This window comes from Polyodon spathula, chromosome 8, assembly GCF_017654505.1.
Source record: "Polyodon spathula isolate WHYD16114869_AA chromosome 8, ASM1765450v1, whole genome shotgun sequence".
Classification (NCBI taxonomy): domain Eukaryota; kingdom Metazoa; phylum Chordata; class Actinopteri; order Acipenseriformes; family Polyodontidae; genus Polyodon; species Polyodon spathula.
Genome location: NC_054541.1, coordinates 48,819,947 through 48,841,210, shown reverse-complemented (window position 1 = coordinate 48,841,210; position 21,264 = coordinate 48,819,947). Strand labels below are relative to the sequence as shown.

The 21,264-nt window shown below is 38.1% G+C and overlaps 1 protein-coding gene across 14 annotated transcripts in view; it reads right to left on the bottom strand.

Annotated features, from left to right (window-relative positions):
- Nucleotides 1-21,264, bottom strand: part of LOC121320099 (pleckstrin homology domain-containing family A member 5-like) — a 107,982-nt gene that overhangs the window by 17,059 nt on the left and 69,659 nt on the right. For 7 of the 14 annotated variants that reach the window (XM_041258299.1, XM_041258302.1, XM_041258300.1 and 4 more), the window contains 9 exons: nt 20,796-20,900; nt 18,899-18,971; nt 17,460-17,560; nt 13,416-13,531; nt 11,212-11,691; nt 7,020-7,488; nt 4,621-4,704; nt 2,418-2,537; nt 1,453-1,506 (listed from right to left, as the gene is read on the bottom strand). In XM_041258299.1, coding sequence (XP_041114233.1) covers nt 1,453-1,506; nt 2,418-2,537; nt 4,621-4,704; nt 7,020-7,488; nt 11,212-11,691; nt 13,416-13,531; nt 17,460-17,560; nt 18,899-18,971; nt 20,796-20,900 — 1,602 coding nt within the window. Of the gene's footprint in view, nt 1-1,452; nt 1,507-2,417; nt 2,538-4,620; nt 4,705-7,019; nt 8,250-11,211; nt 11,692-13,415; nt 13,578-16,980; nt 17,388-17,459; nt 17,561-18,898; nt 18,972-20,795; nt 20,901-21,264 lie in introns of those variants that run through there. The other 7 variants (XM_041258301.1, XM_041258313.1, XM_041258303.1 and 4 more) reach the window with 5 other exon arrangements.

Sequence of the window (21,264 nt, the reverse complement as noted above, 5' to 3'; positions counted from 1 at the left end):
TATTAAAACAAAGGTCATGTGTGGTTATAAAAATAGTTTCTTTTTAGGCATTCAAAAGTTCACTAAATAAGTTATGCACTCTTAGGATCTTCTTTCTCTAGATACATTCTTCAGTCAACAAATAAATCCACCAGTCTAGACGCACATAAAATCTAGCCAGTAATGGGACTTGGTTGAGCCCATAAAACACACACTTAGTCAGGTTATTCCATTACAGACATTAAATTTAACAGTAAAATGTTTCATAACAAGGCCTTTGTTACTGAAACAGACAGATACAAGTTATTTCCCCCCCCCCCCGATACAGTGTGACAGCACTGGCAGGTGAGCACAGTTCTTTAATAATGAATCCCTTGATCCCTGCCAGTTTGTACTATTTAAGGAAAATGACATTAGAAGGCATATAAATATAACCCCAGAAAGGCTAGCAGCAACCTTAGCTCAGGTAATTAGTTTTAACTTCATGTGACATTGACACAATTCTGATTACTGCATGAAAAAGCAAAGGGATCTCAGCAGTGAAGTAACAAAACAAACTAGGAAGAGAAACATCCGTGGAGATCACAGGCCTTTCAAAAGAATATCTTTTAAAGTTTGGTGAAGTCATTTTGCAAGTTTCTTTCCACTGAAACATAGCCTTTGGGTATATGAAATTATACAGAAAATAACGGCAACGTTATACTATAACGGCAACGTGTACAATTTTAGAAAATGCCAAGATGTGTATAAAGTACGTGCTATACCTGCATAAGGCTTCCACTACCATCCAAATATAATAAGACACCCATTAAAGAAACTGCATGAAGTAATGCAGAATTGTTTTACTCAGCAAGCATCCAGAAATCCCTGTCTCATAAAGTAGCTCCTTGTCCTGAATTGTCACAGTGGAAATTTCGGATTCAAAAACAAAACAAGTAGAAACCCTCTTCAAAAGTTTTTCCTTCTACAAAGGTTATTAAAAGAATGCCAACCAAGGTTTTAAAATGTATTTTCATCTTATTAGCGCTAGCAATATTATCAGTGGTCACACGTTCTCAGCTTTTTTATACAAAAAGACAACATTATAGATAAAACGCCTCTGCAGCTTCTAATCACTTCATGTGCTGTACTGCAATTCATACTCTCTCAAATAACCCAGCTGCAATGTGACCATGTGACAACACAAAGCTAGCAGGGTGCAGCAGTTTATCTATGGTGTTATACTTGAAATATTTGCATATTCTGAATTGACATAAAAAGGATATGAAGAGCCTACAGATTCTCAGAACAACACAACGGTGATAAAAAAAAAGCCATGCGTTAGATTTTAAATGACTGGTTAGCATATTCTTATCTTAGCAACATTAGAGCTAGTTGTATCTTTTTCTTCAGTTTATAGACAAATCGATTCTGCAGTGACACACATGTTACCAGTAGCCATGACAAGCCGGTAAAAGACATTAGTCATCCCACCTGGTTATCCAAATACACAAGGTTCCTTTGAAGGTGATGTGCAAGAATCTCATTCTAGCAGCAGCAGGAGGAGGAAAGGAAAGGAAAACAGACAGTGAGCCGGAAAGTAAAGAGACAAGAGAAAAGCTGAGAGGAAAAAATCAATCTGGAAGAGTATTGCAGAAATCAGATTGCACAATACAACTACACACTTCTAATGCTTTATGAATGCATCACCCAAATTATATTAATTGCTTGAGATGGACAACCATAAAACATGTATTAAATACAAGAAATGATCCAGATCTTCAAATCCAATATTAATACAAAGCTGTGCATGTTCTCTTATAAAACACTTTTCACATTTCTCTCATGTATTAAATGCATAGACTGTTTACTTTAGACAAAAAATGATACAAATAAACAGCTTCCCTTCAAGCTAAAAATAAACTAAAGGTCTAAAAAAATAATAAAAATCACCAGACCCATTATCACAAACTAAAAGCACACCAGAATAACTGTAAAATAGAACACCCTAATGTCTCATGCATCGTGCAAATCCAAATATCCATTAGACTACATGCTTTATTAACACTAACCCTTTAAAAATACATGCATTTTGGAGGTACATCAGTTATATTCATGGCTGCTAATACCTTTGAATAAAAACAATAGTGAAAAGCAGGCTAATGTTTTAATGCATGCAACAATGATAACTTTGCAGAAGTTTTGGTAATTAAAGAAAAAAGAAACAAGGCAAAACTGTTGTACTTTCATTAGATTAAGGTTAACATGAATGCACATTACAAGCTGGTACCAATGGGTTAATAGAATCAAGTGACAAACAACCTATAGAGGAAATGCAGTGACAAATCCAATCTCATAACTCATTTCCTGTGTGGCTTTGCACAGATCCCATTAATGACTGACTGCCTGAAAGATAACAGCGATGGACCACAAGACACACACACCACCTATTGGCTGACCTTTGGGTTGGTGGCATCGAGATTTAGTTTCACAAGCTGTGCTAAAGTGCGCTCCCGGACGCTACTCAGCTCCGCCTGCTGCCGTCTCAGCTTGATCAGCAGCAGCGTCAGCTCCTCGGGCTGCGGCCGCACAGAGTGGGAGCCAAAGAAGGGACAACATGTTAGGCTGGCCCTGCACGCAAGCTGCTAGAACTGCAATGTTCGGATCGAGCTCTCCGCAGGCAAGGTGTTGACTGTGCTAATTTACCATTCTGAGTGAAAGAACCAGTCGATACTTGTGTGAGAGGGTAATTGCAGTTCTCCACTAAGAAGTCGAAAAGCTAAGAAAAGCAGCAATCAGCACCTGATTTCTTTGGAGAGCTCAATGCGAATAAAAATCAGTCCATGTACTCTGTACAGAACCTATCCTGGACCAAGCTCAAAGTGTGTGTAACATATTAGATATATATATTATATATATATATATATATATATAATATATATTAAATTACTAACTTTACGTAATGTTTTATTACACAAGTATGATTGTTCACAGTACTGATAGTTTTTCTAACTCTCCTTTGGTTACGAGTTTTACTCTGATTGAAATGCATTACAAAATAATTGTGTTCATACAACAATAATCTATGACTAGGCATAGATTGATGGCATACCGGGTTTATTTTACCAAAAAAGATTTTTTTTAAATAAAATTATATACAGGTCTCGAGGTAATGGTACAAATAATACTTTTCCAGCAAACTCAAAAAGTAAAGAATATTCAAGTATTCATTTTCATTTGGGAATAATATTGAAGCATGAAAACCTATCGTTCATCTCTCACTGAAATTTAAAAAGCGGCGATAGATTTGAGGGAATACTAGGAGATATATGGACACTATGAACACTCAATTCCTGTATTGACACTCAATTCAATTTATGAATTAAATATGCATTTCAGTGTGCATTTCTGAGCCATCATCCCAAGGCTCTTCTTACATGAGCCAATTACTAAGATATAATCTAATCACATACCCTGGCAAACAGAGTCGCTAAGTGTTCTTAGACAGGGAATTCCAGTGAACGCACATGCGCAACCCAATGCTTTCATACCCACCTACTGCACAATGAACGTTGGAACAGCCAAACGTTTTATTTTAAAGCATATCAATTTTAATTTACATTACCATATTTCTGCATTAATGCAGCAAGTTGACAGTATTTGCAATTCATTCATAAAATTCTAAGTACAAAAAAAAAAAAAAATGGTTAGCATTTCGTGAAGTAAATAAAACCGCACAATGCAATTTAATAACCATCCAAAATAATGAATTTGAAAAGTGAACAAAAAAAAAAAAAATCTGTTCAATCTAGCCGGGACAACACAATAAGAATGGCACTCAATTGAAAAGTGATGAAGTGTGATGCAGAGCAGTCGCAATGCCTGTCACATGCCCACTAGAGGGTGCTGGTGAAAAGATGTGTGTCACAAAATAAGGAAATGTTATTTTTTTTAAATAAACAAATACATGAATAAATAAATAAATAGCTAGTAGTCTGCTGATGACTGTAAACCTGAGCTCTAACGGTTTTAAATCTGTTTCTTGGCCTTGGTTCATTCTGACCCTCAACCAAGTCTCACATGGTTTCCCTGGGTTATTGCAGTAACGTTGTCAATGTGAACGCATGACTGAGAACAAAGCGATGACTACACAGACCAAGGATGGGCAACTCTGGCACTTCTAAACTACTCTACAGTAGAACTCTGTACCAATCATGCTCTTAATTATTTAACTGTGTCAAAACAATTAGACTGCCACCCTGGTCCTACTACATTATACCCATTACACTTGGTGTAGAATAAATACAAAACAAAGTTGTAGTAATAATAATAATAATAATAATAATAATAATAATAATAATAATAATAATACCAAGTAGTATTATGTCAGTCGTAGTCTCTCAAGCCTGCATCTCATTACAGAGAACCACCAGTCCATGTTAAAACAGCCAATTGCAAACTAGTACAAGTATGCTTGGAAAGAATCCCTACCAAGACTGCATACATTACAAATAAAAACTCAATACTCTGCCAATACAAAACAGACATTGCAGAACCAAAACATATAATTAAATAAGCCACTTTTTTCCTACACGAAACGCCTACGCGTCAGTGTTTCCATTAAAGGACAAAGTACTCAAATAAACAGCAGCTGCCACATACCGTTTTGCCCTGCAGTACCTGGGGACTAATGGGCTGCAAAGGTGGCCCTGCTGGCATTGACCTCCTGTCAGGTGGGTAGGCATACTGAAAGAAAACAAGGCTGTCAATGCACACAAGGCAAATTCTACTCACTTTGTACTAAATCATTGTACTGGATCTTTTTATTCCATTACATGAGGGGGATAAATCAGGTCTTCTTTCCACCCAAAACCTCATCTATGGTAAGGAACATATATATATATATATATATATATATATATATATATATATATATATATATATATATATATATATATATATATACATATATATATATATACACACACACACACACACACACACAGTGCCTTGCAAAAGTATTCAAACCCCTGACCAATTCTCTCATATTACTGAATTACAAACGGTACATTGAAATTTCGTTCTGTTTGACATTTTTAATATTGAAACTCAAAATCAATTATTGTAAGGTGACATTGGTTTTGTGAAATATTTTTAAGAAAAATAAAAAACTGAAATATCTTGCTTGAATAAGTATTCAACCCCCACACATTAATATTTGGTAGAGCCACCTTTCGCTGCAATAACAGCTTTAAGTCTTTTGGGGGAAGTATGTACCAGCTTTGCACACAGTGTCGGAGTGATTTTGGCCCATTCTTCTTGGCAGATTTGCTCCAGGTTGTTCAGGTTGGTTGGACGACGCTTGTGGACCGCAATTTTCAAATAGTGCCACAGATTCTCAATGGGATTGAGATCAGGACTTTGACTGGGCCACTGTAGGACATTCACCTTTTTGTTCTTGAGCCACTCCAATGTTGCTTTGGCCTTGTGCTTGGGATCATTGTCCTGCTGAAAGGTGAATTTCCTCCCAAGCTTCAGTTTTTTAGCAGACTGAAGCAGATTCTCTTGCAGTATTTTCCTGTATTTTGCTCCATCCATTCTTCCTTCAATTGTAACAAGATGCCCAGTCCCTGCTGATGAGAAGCATCCCCACAGCATGATGCTGCCACCACCATACTTCACTGTAGGGATGGTGTGTCTTGAGGCATGGGCAGTGTTAGGTTTGAGCCACACATAGTGTTTTGAGTTTTGGCCAAAAAGCTCTATCTTGGTCTCATCTGACCACAAAACCTTTTCCCACATCGCAGCTGGGTCACTCTCATGCTTTCTGGCAAACTCCAGACGTGCTTTCAGATGGTACTTTTTGAGTAACGGCTTCTTTCTTGCCACCATCCCATACAGGCCAGTGTTATGCAGAGCTCTTGATATGGTTGACTGGTGCACCATTACTCCACTCCCAGCCACTGAACTCTGTAGCTCCTTCAAAGTGATTGTTGGCCTCTCTGTGGCTTCTCTCACAAGTCTCCTTCTTGTTTGAGCGCTGAGTTTTGAGGGACGGCCTTTTCTTGGCAGTGCCTGGGTGGTGTGATGCAGCTTCCACTTCCTGATTATTGATCCAACTGTGCTCACTGGGATAGCCAAACACTTGGATATTATTTTGTACCCTTTCCCTAATCTATGCATTTGTATTACTTTAGTCTAACTTCTGCAGAGTGCTCTTTGGTCTTCATTTTCCTTCAGACTCACAGCCTTACCAATGATCCTTCAACAGTGGGGTTTTTATCCAGAAAATGTGACAGCAACTTTAATGGTTCACAGGTGGAGGCCAATGGTAAGGTAATTGTGTCCTCATTAGGGCAATTTCTTTCATCGGTGCAAACCGGGAGCTTCCACAGCACAGGGGTTGAATACTTATGCAAGCAAGATATTTCAGTTTTTTTTTATTTTTCTTAAAAATATTTCCCAACATAAAACCAATGTCACCTTACAATAATTGATTCTGAGTTTCAGTGTTTAAAAATAAAATATCAAACAAAATGAAATTTCAAATGTACCATTTGTAATTTGATAATATGAGAAAATTGGTCAGGGGTCTGAATAATTTTGCAAGCCACTGTGTATATATATGTGTGTGTGTATATATATATATATATATATATATATATATATATATATATATATATATATATATATATATATATATATATATATATATACATATATATATACACACACACACACACACACACACATATATACACACACACACATACATACAAAGCAGCTTTACAATCAATTTGCAATTCATATCAAAACTATTTGCAAGATATGATGACATTTACCTTGATAAGGATCATAGTAAAAGCCTCTCTATTTTTTGAGTTCCTAAAATCCCATTACAATGCCTTTCTGTTACATGCTGGTTCGCACACACAGAAAGGCTACTGAAGGTTGCATTAATCTATTCCATACTGATCCTGTTCCTATCAGCAACAAAAATATCCTTGCTGCAGACATTTGCTGAGCAGTAGAACACACCACTGGCTCTGCAGCTAATTTACCTTGGCATGTTGTGTCCTATGGCGCCGGTCTCCTCGAAACACAGGCGACGACACTTCCGATCCGGATCCCACGTTGTACAACCCCAGAGGCGAGTAGCCCTGGTACAGGGCCAAGGAGCCGTGGGAAGGAGAAGGAGGAATAGAGTGCGTTACGTGGTCTGAAATATTAATCATCGTCTTGGGGCTGCTCAGGGTCCCGTAGCTACCGATGGGCCCTTGCTTGGTGTAAGCTTGCCTTTGCTGCCATTCGTAAAGCTGCCACATGGTGTCATCCCGCATTGACCTGCGCTTGTCTTCCGTGGACACAGGTCCCAGAGCCCTGTCATACACAGACGCTGAAATGCTGCAGATGCTGTCAGGTCTGGCGACGCTGTTTCGAGGCAAAGTTCTGTAGGCTTCGGGGTAATGCGGGACAATCTGCGCCCTGTAACTTGGCATGTTTCTTGGAAGAGTCTGGTAAGACGTGATGCTGAAAAGAACACAAGAGCCCTTTAGCTAGAGAAGCCAGTTTAACTGTCCCATTCTTGCTACTGGCAAATGTATCATGATAACTATTTTCTCCAACTGGAGAATACATTGTCTTTTTGTTATTAAACTTAATTGTAAATTCAAGGCTTTGTCTTGCTGAAAACAGCACAAACTGCAGAGCTTCCTTGTAGAATGAAGGAAATGTTTTGTTTCTTTTTTTTTTTTTGACTCTCCTAATTTGCAGTTATATAAAAGCTGTCCTGCAATATGGCTACAGCAGGCAATTGCTTTAGAAAAGCATACAGATATGTTTATTTACATAAATAAGCTCTCACTAGATTGAATTAGCCTTCTGTTCAAGCAGCAATCTACAATAACATTTAGAGTTTGCTCAACGAGACGTGACATGACATCTGTATTCACTACTCTCCAATCTACCCTAAAAAGATCTGCTTTTATTTTACTCCCACATCAGTGACAACAATGATTTCTCTCTCTGCTGTTTTCAATGGCTGATAAAAAGCACTTCACAACAGTGTGGCACAGAATAAATCACAATGCTAACGCGTGTAACATTAGAACTGTGTTTGGTTTTTAGATTCAAACAAATTATCCAAAGCACAATAGATGCTTCAGCAATTCTGTAGCCTGGAGAACCACTGCATGAAGAGAGAGTCCTGTCCCTGCTGTCCTTCAGTGCTGTGGCTGCCATCATTATCACATTACTGTTTGCTTTCCTTCCAAAGGTACTGTGCAATAACCCTGTGAGAAGAAGGTGAATTAATCTTCTTAGGCAGCCTAGTCAAAAAATAAACTCATATATATGCCAATAAGTGTATTCAACTTCAGGATCACAGCTTAGATTAAAAACTTAAACTCTCTATATTTTTAGTGTAATTAATACATACTTATTTCCTTACAAGACAAACGACCTTCATAAACTTTGCAGTTTTTAATAAAATTAGTACAGTGCTTAAGGCATATTTACAGTGGGGGGGGGGGGGGGGGGGTAGCCTGAAAAATGGTCTTCCAGGAATCATACTGTTCTAACAGACAATTAAACAATGAGATAAATCACCATCACTGCAGTCAGTCCCACAGCCAAACCCCAAACACACAACAATCTCATTTAGTAGGCTGATTTATTACATGGTTACTATATTCTACATATGACTGTGAAGAAATCTCTCACAATTTAATCAAATAACTAGAGCGAAAAGAAAGCAGCAACAAATTAAATCAGGCAAACAAAACTAATTTCATTTCTTCAATGCATGCACAGTAAATTAAAATAAAATGAGTACTAAGGCTCCAGGCATAAGCTACGCCCTTTGAATCCAGGCACTTATTGTATTCATTCTGGAACTGGGTTGTTAGCACTGTCTTCCTCATTCCTATCACGTTTCGGATGAGAGGGCCCATGTTCGTTGCATCCCTTTCACTTGGTTTGCAGCTTTATTCGGTTCACTGCTTATTCCAGATTTACTCTTGTTCCTCAACTAACACTCATTGTCTTTTCAACACTTTTGCATTTGTCCATTTCGTCTGCAAATACAGATCACACTTACACACAGTAACTAAAAGGTGCTACAGACGCAACAACTTACAGCTTCAGCTTTTCATTTTGTGCAATACATTTTTGTTTAATTTTAATTTTTTATTTTTTTTTTTTTTTTTATTTTTTTTTTTTTTAACTGGTTGCATGTTCCCATATGCCTGGAGTGGTTAGGAGCCCTTTGACATATTCAGACAATACTGGTCACTTCACGCTGTAAATGACACCACTAGTTAAATTATATTTTTAAATGAATTTGCCTTTGCAGTCGTTTAGTGACTGTTTAGTGGTAAAAGACAGCTAACACTCCCATTGCATAGCAGTTAGATCCATTCCTAGTTTTACTATGAGTTTAATAAGACTCACTTGAGCTTGTCACCAAGACACTGGGGTTAATCAAGCATGTATTAAAACCTGGAATGGGTGAAAGTGCTATACAATAGGAGTCTTATTTTCATCCTTGCATCCTATGATATTACAGATCATTTGATGACCATTTGTTTTCTTTAACTACTGATGTAACCACTTGCACAACAGTGTGTGTGTGTGTGTTTTATATATATATACACACACACACACACACACACACACACACACACACACACACAGTGCCGAGAAAAAGTTTGTGAACACCAATGACAATTATGGAAATCCCATAGTTTTACCATAACAGCCTTTTGATAGTCTTTTCTTAAATATCCAATATGGTTTACATTAACCAATTCCATGTCTTTTGAAACAAAATTATGTATGAATTAGACAAACGATGAGTAATTAAGATTCAGGGTATTTGAAAAAGTAACTATTTCTAAGGACAGGGGGCTCCACCAATCCACAGTCAGACAGATGGAGAAAGTTCAAGACCACAGTCACTCTACCCAGGAGCTGTCGGCCTACCAAAATCTCTCCAAGAACAAACTGAAAAATCAAATAAGTCACAAAGAACCCCAGAGTAACATCCAAGGATCTGCAGGCCACTCTCACCTTGGCTGATGTGAATGTTCATGACTACTATCAGAAAAAGACTGAACAAGAAAGGTGTTCATGGAAGGATAGCCAGGAGGAAACCACTGCTCTCTAAAAAGAACATTTCTGCCTGTCTGAAGTTCGCCAAAGAGCACATAGATGATCCACAAGACTTCTGGAACAATGTTCTCTGGACAGACGAGTCAAAGACAGAACTTTCTGGCCTCAACGAGAAATGTTATGTTTGGCGAAACTCTGTGTTCGAACAGAAGAACCTCATCCCAACCGTCAAGCATGATGGTAGGAGTGTGACGGTTTGGGGCTGCTTTGCTGCCTCAGGACCTGGACGGCTTGCCATTATCGACACAACCATGAATTCTGCATTGTATCAGAATATTCTAGGAGGAAAATGTCAGGCCACCCGTCCATGAGCTGAAGCTGAACCGAAAGTGTGTCCTGCAGCATGATCCTAAACATTCAAGCAGATCTACAAAACAATGGCTACAGAAGAAATAATTCTGTGTTTTAGAATGACCTAGTCAAAGTCCGGACCAAAACCCATCGAAATGTTGTGGCAGGACCTGAAGCGAGCTGTCCATGCAAGGAATCCCTCAAATGTCACTGAGTTGAAGCAATTCTGTAAGGAGGAATGGGTCAAAATTCTTCAAAACCAATAAGAGAGACTGACCAACAGGTTACAGGAAACACTTCGTTGAAGTCATTGCTGTTCAAGGGGGAACTGAATCTAAAGGTTCACACACTTTTTCACACATGGATATTGAATGTTGAATCATTTGTGGATAAAAAAAAAAGCGTTGAAAGAATCATGTATTTGTGTCATTTATTTAATCAGGTTATCTATGTATTATTAGGACTTAGATTAAGATCTAATAACATTTTAGGTTTGAAATATGTGAAAATCCTAAGGGGTTCACAAAAAGTTTTTCTCTGCACTGCGAGTGTGATATATATATATATATGACACACACACACACACACACACACACACTCTAACTTCACTATAACGAACCCCCTTTAGCGATCCAATCAACAAGAACCGTTTTTTCATTAAGCGTTATAATGAATTTAGACTGTGTGTGTGTCACTGTACACGCACCTATGGATCGTACTAATCGTATTCTCATGAATGATTGTGTCCCAGATGGTTGTAGCAAAAGCTTAAGTAGCTGGTCTCCTCCTCACCTTCTGGTCTCGTCCTCTTGCCCCCGTACTCTGTGCGTTCTCACCCACTGCTCTAGCTGCATCATGGAGCTGGTTCTCTGGAGGGCCCGCTCTGGCTCGTGGTATTGTGGCTGCTGCTGCTGCCTCTGTCCCGGTGTAATCCCCTTGTCTGCAGGACTAATGTTCCCTGCCCTCTCCCCAGCCCCGTTCACCTGAGCAGGTATGTACTGCCCTCCCTGTACCGAGCCCGCTGCCGTCGTGGTCTCCTTCTCGCGGGATGCGGGGTGCACTTTTACACTGTTTATTTTGGTCAAGGGTCTCTCTATCCCTTCCTTCTGAAAGCCGTACTTCTCTGCATCTTTGAGTTCTGTCGTTTCCTCAAGCCTGCCCACTTCTCTGTTCCTTTCGTTGTTTAGTGCCTCTGGTCTGGTCAGCATTCTGTGGTTCTCAATGCTGTTGACCTCCTGAGGAGCCGAGTGTTCAGGTTTCAGTTTTTCAATCCTGCAAAAGACGAGCAAAGTGTTATCTTAGAATCATACAGAACACTTTCCACCATGCTGTAAATGCAAAATTACAACCAAGACCTACAGTACTGTACATCAGCAACACATGAACCTCCATATATGCCTCAGATTATGACGCGCTCAGTAACTTGCGGTAAATAAATCTGCAATAAAGTCATCAGCATTAGAATCAACAGTTCCTCTATATGTAAAACTAAGAAGGGTGACTTCATCACAGGCACCTTCACTACAACTTAAGATAGATATATAAAATCCAAACAAAAAAATACAACAACCAGGATTAGTTCTTCAGCATTGAATAGATACAGGCATGTTTACAATATGCCTAAAATTCTAACAAATACATTGTAGCAGTACCTTTTTTTTTTTTTTTTGATTTTTTTTTAGTGCACTTGAATGATTTTCTTAAGTTTTTAAATGTAAATCGAGACACACAAGAAATAATTCTATACTTCTGAAGGAAAACTTAACTACTGGGTATGTCAAGGACAAGTAACCAAAAGAACAGAATGGAACACCAAGCAGCTAACAGAGTATTTAATATGCCTACTACAGCTCTAATTACAGTAGCCCGTTCCCATCACAAGATCAGCAGGACTCCAATCCCAAAACTGACATACAATCAGTGGAGCTGAGATCCAAAGATGACAGCAATGAGGTTATGGGCAGGCTAGGATTTCTGCATACACGCTTTACTGTAGTGCAACCATGCCAGTAAAAAAAAAAAAAAAAAAAAAAACACATTTAAAACAAAAGTCAATTATATGTTTCAAATCTATGGAGAACAGCAGCTAATACGATTTTATTTCTCTGTGTCTCTACTCCTATCTTGCTTGGCATGCAAAGGGCTCACTACTTGCTGGTTGCCAACTCGACTCTGTTTTATGTGAAGATTTCAGAACATAAACACCCACTGAATTTAGGGCTGTGGCCGAAGAAAATTACAGTCTCTGTTCTTTCCACCAATATAACTGCTAATTTTAAAAGTGCACGATAGAATATTTCAGTTGTAGAATGCAAAACACCACCAGATAAATGTAATACAGTAATAAATCTACAGCAGTTTAAAATGCACCAACACTGACCATTGGAAACAAGCCAAGCTGAAGATTCCAGAGGATACTGCAAATAGGAGCATGCACTGCAGAGGTGCTATTACTTCTACAGTGAGATGTCAAAAAAAACAAAAAAAAAAAACAGAAGTGCCTTAAAAAATTAATTTACAGGCTTTGTATTGTGCATTCAATTTGTAGACAAAATTTGTTTTACTTGTTACCCAGCACAGCCCTAGTAAATTGCCTAACCTTTGAACATAAAGCAAAATGCAAAACAAAATGCATAGAATAGTAACAAGGTGATACAGATACCACAATGCACAAATACAAAATGCACAATACAAATAACACGTCCCATTATTGCCAATAAGGGACCTTTTGGCAATATTTATTTAAAACACCAACAGGAATTGATGTGCTTTTTTACAGGGTAGCCTGAACTCCCTATACATAATGAAAGTGTTGATTTTCATCTTGACCCGGGTAAGAATACGTTTCCTTCACTGGTTCTAGTGCTGTAAACCCTTCTTTTTGCATCGTCACAATTTATTGTATCAGTCTTATACATTAGATGCAATACAACACAACAAATGCAAAAATAAACTATTAGAATTGCAAAAGCAGCAAATGTAGTAAGCAGATGTACCTCTTAACAGGTTCAGAGTGAACCAGGGCAGCATCTGTCATGACTTTCATCCAGGATTCCATTTCTTTGGCCGCGTCCGTGCAGAAGTAGTAGGTTCGCATATTCGGATGAGTTGCCTGGTTGAAAATCATTGGATCAACACAAAGGAAATATTGTAGGTTTCTGAAAGATAAAACAAGTGATAGGAAAATTATTAAAATATCTGGATTACAACAACCGGAAATGTGCATTGTTCAAGAAGAGAAAAGATATTAAAAATATTTTTTTTTTATATATATATATATGTGTGTGTGTGTGTGTATATATATAGACACACACACATTAGTTAGTATTGTGATAGTATTGTTATTGGTTTAAATCAATTTATAACTCTCTTGTATTTTTTTTCAGTTGCTTTTTATGAATGTGGCGGTTCTGTGAGGTAGCAACCTCTAAGAAATTAGTTTGGGTATTATTACTGTGTACATTTTCTTTCACTGGAAATATTGCAATTAAAAAGGACAATTATATATAGTGAGCACAGTTGAATCAATAATCAGGAAGTGGAAGCTGCATCACACCACCCAGGCATTGCCAAGAAAAGGCCGTCCCTCAAAATTTAGCGCTCAAACAAGGAGACTTGTGAGAGAAGCCACAGAGAGGCCAACAATCACTTTGAAGGAGCTACAGAGTTCAGTGGCTGGGAGTGGAGTAATGGTGCACCAGTCAACCATATCAAGAGCTCTGCATAACACTGGCCTGTATGGGAGGGTGGCAAGAAAGAAGCCATTACTCAAAAAGTACCATCTGAAAGCACGTCTGGAGTTTGCCAGAAAGCATGAGAGTGACCCAGCTGCGATGTGGGAAAAGGTTTTGTGGTCAGATGAGACCAAGATAGAGCTTTTTGGCCAAAACTCAAAACACTATGTGTGGCGCAAACCTAACACTGCCCATGCCTCAAGACACACCATCCCTACAGTGAAGTATGGTGGTGGCAGCATCATGCTGTGGGGATGCTTCTCATCAGCAGGGACTGGGCATCTTGTTACGACTGAAGGAAAAATGGATGGAGTAAAATACAGGAAAATACTGCAAGAGAAGTCAGCTAAAAAACTGAAGCTTGGGAGGAAATTCACCTTTCAGCAGGACAATGATCCCAAGCACAAGGCCAAAGCAACATTGGAGTGGCTCAAGAACAAAAAGGTGAATGTCCTACAGTGGCCCAGTCAAAGTCCTGATCTCAATCCCATCGAGAATCTGTGGCAATATTTGAAAATTGCGGTCCACAAGCGTCGTCCAACCAACCTGAACAACCTGGAGCAAATCTGCCAAGAAGAATGGGCCAAAATCACTCCGACACTGTGTGCAAAGCTGGTACATACTTACCCCAAAAGACTTAAAGCTGTTATTGAAGTGAAAGGTGGCTCTACCAAATATTAATGTTTGGGGGTTGAATACTTATGCAAGCAAGATATTTCAGTTTTTTATTTTTCTTAAATATTTCCCAACATAAAACCAATGTCACCTTACAATAATTGATTTTGAGTTTCAGTGTTTAAAAATAAAATATCGAACAGAACGAAATTTCAATGTACCATTTGTAATTCAGTAATATGAGAGAATTGGTCAGGGGTCTGAATACTTTTGCAAGGCACTGTATGTGTGTGTGTGCACACACACACACACACACACCTGGAAAAAATTAAGAGATCACTGCAAATTTTTCTTAAATCAGCATCTCTACAGTGGGTGCGAGACACTGTGGCTTGTAGGCCTCTCCAGGTCTCAGTCTAACCATTAGACGACCAGGTGTTGGGCAAAGCTGAAAACTGGACTCATCGGAGAAGATGACCTTACTGCAGTCCTCTATGGTCCAATCCTTATGGTCTTTTGCAAACCTCAGCCTGGCTGTTCTTTGCGTCTCATTGATGAAAGGCTTTTTTCTAGCTTTGCACGACTTCAGCCCTGCCCCTAGGAGCCTGTTTCGAACCGTCCTCGCCGTGCACTTCACCCCAGCTGCCGTTTACCATTCTTTTTGTAGGTCACTTGATGTCATCCTACGGTTGCTGAGTGACATTCGAATGAGTTGGCGGTCATCCCGGTCAGTGGAGAGTCGATTTCGCCCTCTGCCGGTCTGTAGCTTTGTTGTCCCCAATGTGTGCTGCTTGACCTTGTTCTTATGAACCGCCGTCTTTGAAATTAAGGATGGAAGCAACCCAACGCTCACTGTATCCCTCTGCCAGTAAAGCCAGAATTGAACCCTTCTTTTCCTCACTCAAAACTTTCCTTTTCAACTCTTTGGGCACGGTCAATAGTTATTTTTTGATTCCAGTTACTTTTGAGGTACTACTATCACTGTTTTGCCATTCAGCTGGTCCTATTGCAAGAGGATAGTGATGGCCACAGGAGTGGTTTTTATACTTTTCCTCGTTAAATAAGATTTGGTTCAGGTGATCCCCTAATCAGTACCTCATTCAGTAGAATGAGGTGTGCCTGTGTTGGAATTCAACAGACACAGGAATGGAATGGCTGCCATACATGTAGAGATGCTGATTTAAGAAAAATTTGCAGTGGTCTCAATTTTTTCCAGAGCTGTATATATATATATATATATATATATATATATATATATATATATATATATATATATATATATATATATATATATATATATATATATATACACACACACACACACACACACACACATATATATATATACATACACATAGCACCTATAGAAAGTCTACACCATTGATTTAAACCAAGCACAATACCATCTATAAATTTGCTTTTTAGTACAGACTTAATTGCTTTGACCACATGCTTTACTGTAATTAGAAACTTTTTATTTAGACGTCAGAGCAGAGGGGTTGGGCAATGCTATTGTAATTCCTCGTCGGTGTCTGTAGGGCTCCATGAGAGTGGAGGTCATTTCTTCTCAATTATACACTGAAAACATGACAAGCATTATTCACATTGGGCTGTACAAGACCCTCAACATAATTCCACATTTCAAAAGCGGAGAACTGCATTGGACTATACAGCAGACTGAGCAGCCCAAGTAACACCTACCGTAGTACAGCTGGCCTGCAGATCATTCGATTCTCTTTAATTCTGTTGAGCAATGCATTCAATACCTTTTTTTTCAGTATTTGCAATGACGTGGTGGTGGTGGTGGGGGGGGGGGGTACTTCTAGTCGAAACATTTGCTATTGAATTTTAGTTTTAGTATTCTACCGGTACATTTCATCCACTTGACAATTTTGCTAGTTCAAATCACACCTTTTTCAGTAAGAATTATTTTGTGCAAGAGACTTTTTTCAATATTCATTGTGGTAAAATATAATCCTTTAAAAAAAGAATATGCCATTGCATGGTCACATGTACCGAGAGAGAAAGCAAGGCGCTTGTATTTCGAGCTTATTCTCCCAGAAAGAATGTAACGTTTCTATACGAGATCGAATAAGTTACAATGGAAATAAACCATATTAGTTTCATTATTATTTAAAAAAACTCCATGAAAATAGAATGCCATGAAGATAGAAAACAGTTCTTCTGCAAGATGCGTGATATTTGTACTCACCACTTATTACTTTCTTTTCCCTCTTTCTGCCCAGCAAACATGCTTACAATTCCTCAGATGCATGAAAAAAAGAGATTGTAAGGGATTACAAAAACACAGACACTGTTTGTATTGTGTGTCATGTTCCAATTATAGTCTGGTACAAACAAATTTTGTACAACACAGGCGCTTGCATACAAAAATAAAACAAAAAAACACATGTATTGCCAAGTATTTATAAAAATACACGCTGTTTGAACCAGCAAGGGAAAACAGGCTGTTTTCTCAAAACCACCACACATCAATGTGTGCAGACTGGCTGCTTACTCATAGACTGACAGTGAATGTACAACACTGTCAACATTTGTAAAGTGTAGTTCTTTATAAAAAAAAAATTAAAAAAGGATGACATTACATATAGTTTCTTTGAGAGAATAAATTAAAGATATTTAGCAGTAGCAAAATAATAAATTACTTGGACATGCACACAATGTACCGACCTTGAATGCATATTTCCTGTTTATATGGTCATCCACAGAAAGCATTGATATATGAAAACTAGGCAGAAGAATGCTTCCCAGGATCCCTTCTTCCTTTTCATCTAGAGAAAAGTGATCCCAATTATAATCATTTTCTTCAATTTAAGGTTTCAGTGGCCTCAAATTCTCACATATAAACAGACAAGAGCAAGTCGGATGGTAGAATTATTATTGCTCTCTCATAAGAAAACCTCTTCTTGAATGCATCCCATAAAACAACAAAAAAGGACTTGGGAGAGATGTGAAAGCACATTAACACAAACGGGTTAAAGCAGGCAACACAGATAAATACTTCACTTGTCTCTGAATCCAATTACCCTGTTCCAATATTAATAAAAATCAAGACCTATATAAAATATTCTAAAAAACAAAACTACTGCATTTCTTTATATGTATAATGTGTTGCTGGCGTGCATATGCACAGCATAATTGCCAAGTAAACACCATCTTGTGTTGTAAGTTAATTAGCACAGTTGACCCTGCCTGATATACAGTATCAGAGTGAGTCTCCTTGAGCACCCATAGTACCAGTCAAGAACTGTTCCTTTTTACTTGCACTAAACAGTGATTAGTCAAGAGTGACAGATTAAAATAAACAAACATACATACACATACAAATGTTATTCAGGAACAACACTGACCCAAAAAATAGTGCCATTTATTACATCATCTGGCAAGGCAACAGCACATTTGCACGAAAGGGCTGCATGACGGGACTGCACTGCTGATTCAACGCTACATGATGGTTGTTGGAGGGGTCAAATTATTTTCCTACGTGACGCTCCACAGTAATGCAGGCTTTACATGTTTCACTGTGCTGTATCTGCTTGCTTTTTCAAGATTATAAAGCTTACATTACAACATCCTTGGCCATCGTTGTGCACATATGCTTTTCATAGTGTACAAAACACTGGTAATTTGTTTTTACAGCCATAGAGCGTATACTAAACTCCATAACAGCATGAGCCTTGCATGTCTAACACACATGTAAAGCTCCCAGACTCATCAGTACTGACAATTTCAATACAGATATAAACTTTGATTAAAAGGGTAAAGCGGGAGATCATAATACTGGATTGCCTTTCTTAAAACTGAACATTTCTCATTTTATTTTAGCACAATTTCAATGTGATTTGTAATCTTTCCAATACCACGCCTTGATAAATTAGTTTTGAACTATCTAACTCTTATTGCGATGTTTAAGTTCTTATCTATAGTAATGCTTGGTTTCTCCCCTCACCCAATTAGTGTTAAAATCAAGATCATTTTTTGTTTGCGCTCGATAAATGTCAGCCACACATCATGCCAGCTGACCTGTGATAAAACGGTAGACAAAGACTACAACATCAACACATCCTTGTGTTGTGTTGATTTAACATTGGTGGAGTCATTTATCTTACCTCTGTAATAGAATAGGCACATATCAGATAGCACAAACCATCGCTTCTTCCAGAGCTTCATACCGGTGCTGTCCTAAATGAAAACGGGAAAGAGCGAGACGTGTCAGCACAACTTGAGAATCTTGATATAGGCCTCAAAGAGAAATACATACAAAAATAAATAATTAATGCACCTCAATGGAAGCAGTTAACCCTTTGAGGTTTCTTCAGATTTCTACACTTCTCAATCTTATAAAGCCCATATGAGAATGTCCCTTTAATGTTGTACTGATATGCTATGGCAATATGCCGGTAAAAGAAACGGCATAATAAAAAGCATTTTGAAAAAGTAAGGCTACACTTGCCATGTCTTAGCTATCCAAGCTTGCAGTGTTGCTAAGAAAAGGATCGGCAGTCAAATCCAAAGGGATGTTAGCAGCAACATGAGCTTTCAGAGAGATTCCAGTCACCAACCCTTCTGACCTTAGACTAGCCCTACATCGAATCGCTCTGTGTTTTCACAGCCATCGGGAAATGGACACCTATACAGACATGTCAACCCCTGCTGAAAAGCCTTAACCTAGATTAGACCACTAGAATTTGTTTTTGGGGGAGGGGGGCGCTGGTGACAGATCAAGATTTTTGCACATGGCTGACAGCTATGCCACTGACCTACACTTATGCACCAATGCACACCGGGAGCAAAGCAAACAACACGAATACAGCACAAGTACATAAAATTAAAAAAAAAAAAAAAAAAACTGTAGCTAGTCATGAAAAGAAAGTACTGTCTGTTTTTGCTCCTTTTCTGGAGACTAAATAAAACAAAGAAATAGTCTAGGTACACCACACACAAAAAATGACAATTAACAGTGAATATTTATGTGAGACCAGGTTTCACATGTAAATTACTCAAAAATAACACATCTACACATGTCTTTGTAAACAGTGAGAATTAGTTTAATATACTGTTATTGATTTTAATAAAATCTTCAGTTAGTGTGTGAATGTGATTATTATTATTATTGGTCAACATTATTAAAACAAAGCAGCTTCATTTTACAGAAATATGAAACCAGTGTGTGGCGCTCCCCACCACTTCGACTAAAATTAAGGTGAACTAAAACTGAGCTAGACATACCATCAATGCCCAGTTCTGTTATTTCTTACCACATGGCTTTCCTTTTTCTTTTTATTGTCTTTATAACCACTGACACTGGCATCATAAAGAACACTATATTTTTCGACTTTAATAATTATGTTCTCAAACACAGAAGGCTGTTTCGAGCTGACAAACCGTTAGTTTGACACAACAAGGCAATTCTATCTTTGGAGAAAGGGGGGAGTTTGCGTAGCAGATACAGGAATACAGAATAGTAATGTACAACACTTCATGGTAACCCCCCCTCACTCAAATGAAATCATACACTTGGAAAACTGTATCATGTATAAAAGGTTTCACAGCCTCGCAAACAATAACAAACTTATGCACAAAGGTGAGCATCCATTGCACAGCCGTGAGACTCCCATAATTGTGAAAAACGTAAGTTTCACGGGTAAATCTTAAGACTTGACATTCATGCCTATACAAACCTAATACTTCAAGATGGACCGGCAGCAGCTTCTGTAAACTGCATTTCCAGATCTGAAGCAAGGTCAGATTTCTTTTATCCTGGTCAAACTGGAATGCTGTTACCACTAAAAATCTTTTTTTATTCAATTAAAACTACAGTGATACCATTCGCAAAAGGCAGTTAAGTCTTAACACACGATGCACATTTCTGTTGACTGCCATTTTGCAAGCTCTGCCATTTACTCACCTGTTTACGTAAATATAAATGACAACTAACTTATTTGACGAGTTTGTGGAAATGTTTGTCAAAACTTTTTACTGTGGGTAAATAAACTGTGAACTTACCTGTTTGTAAAGCCAGTTCCTCTTCTGCACAGGTGCATTTGGGTTTCTCTTTATTGAATTTGACCTCTTTCCAAAATTGTGAATTTTCTTCAAAGATCTGGAGGCCTGAAAATTGGGAAAGAATGCTTAAATACACAAACCAAAATAAAAAAAAAAACACAAAATAAGAAAATCCTTCACTGAAACCAAAGCAAGTCTTTCAGTTTTGTATTGCTTTTATACCACATTTTCACAAAAACCCCAAATGAAATTGTTGGAATTGCAATGGAATATATCTGAAGTATATTAGAATTATCAATATGGTTAATTTGAACTAATTCCCCTGGGGTCTCATTATGAAGGAGACCTTCATAATCCCCTATGTCCCCTATATAGCAACGGAAAAAATCTTATAAATCTAATAAAAAATATATTCCATGTAATGTACACAACTACAAACCCCCCCCAAGCCATTTTCAATATTTCAAGC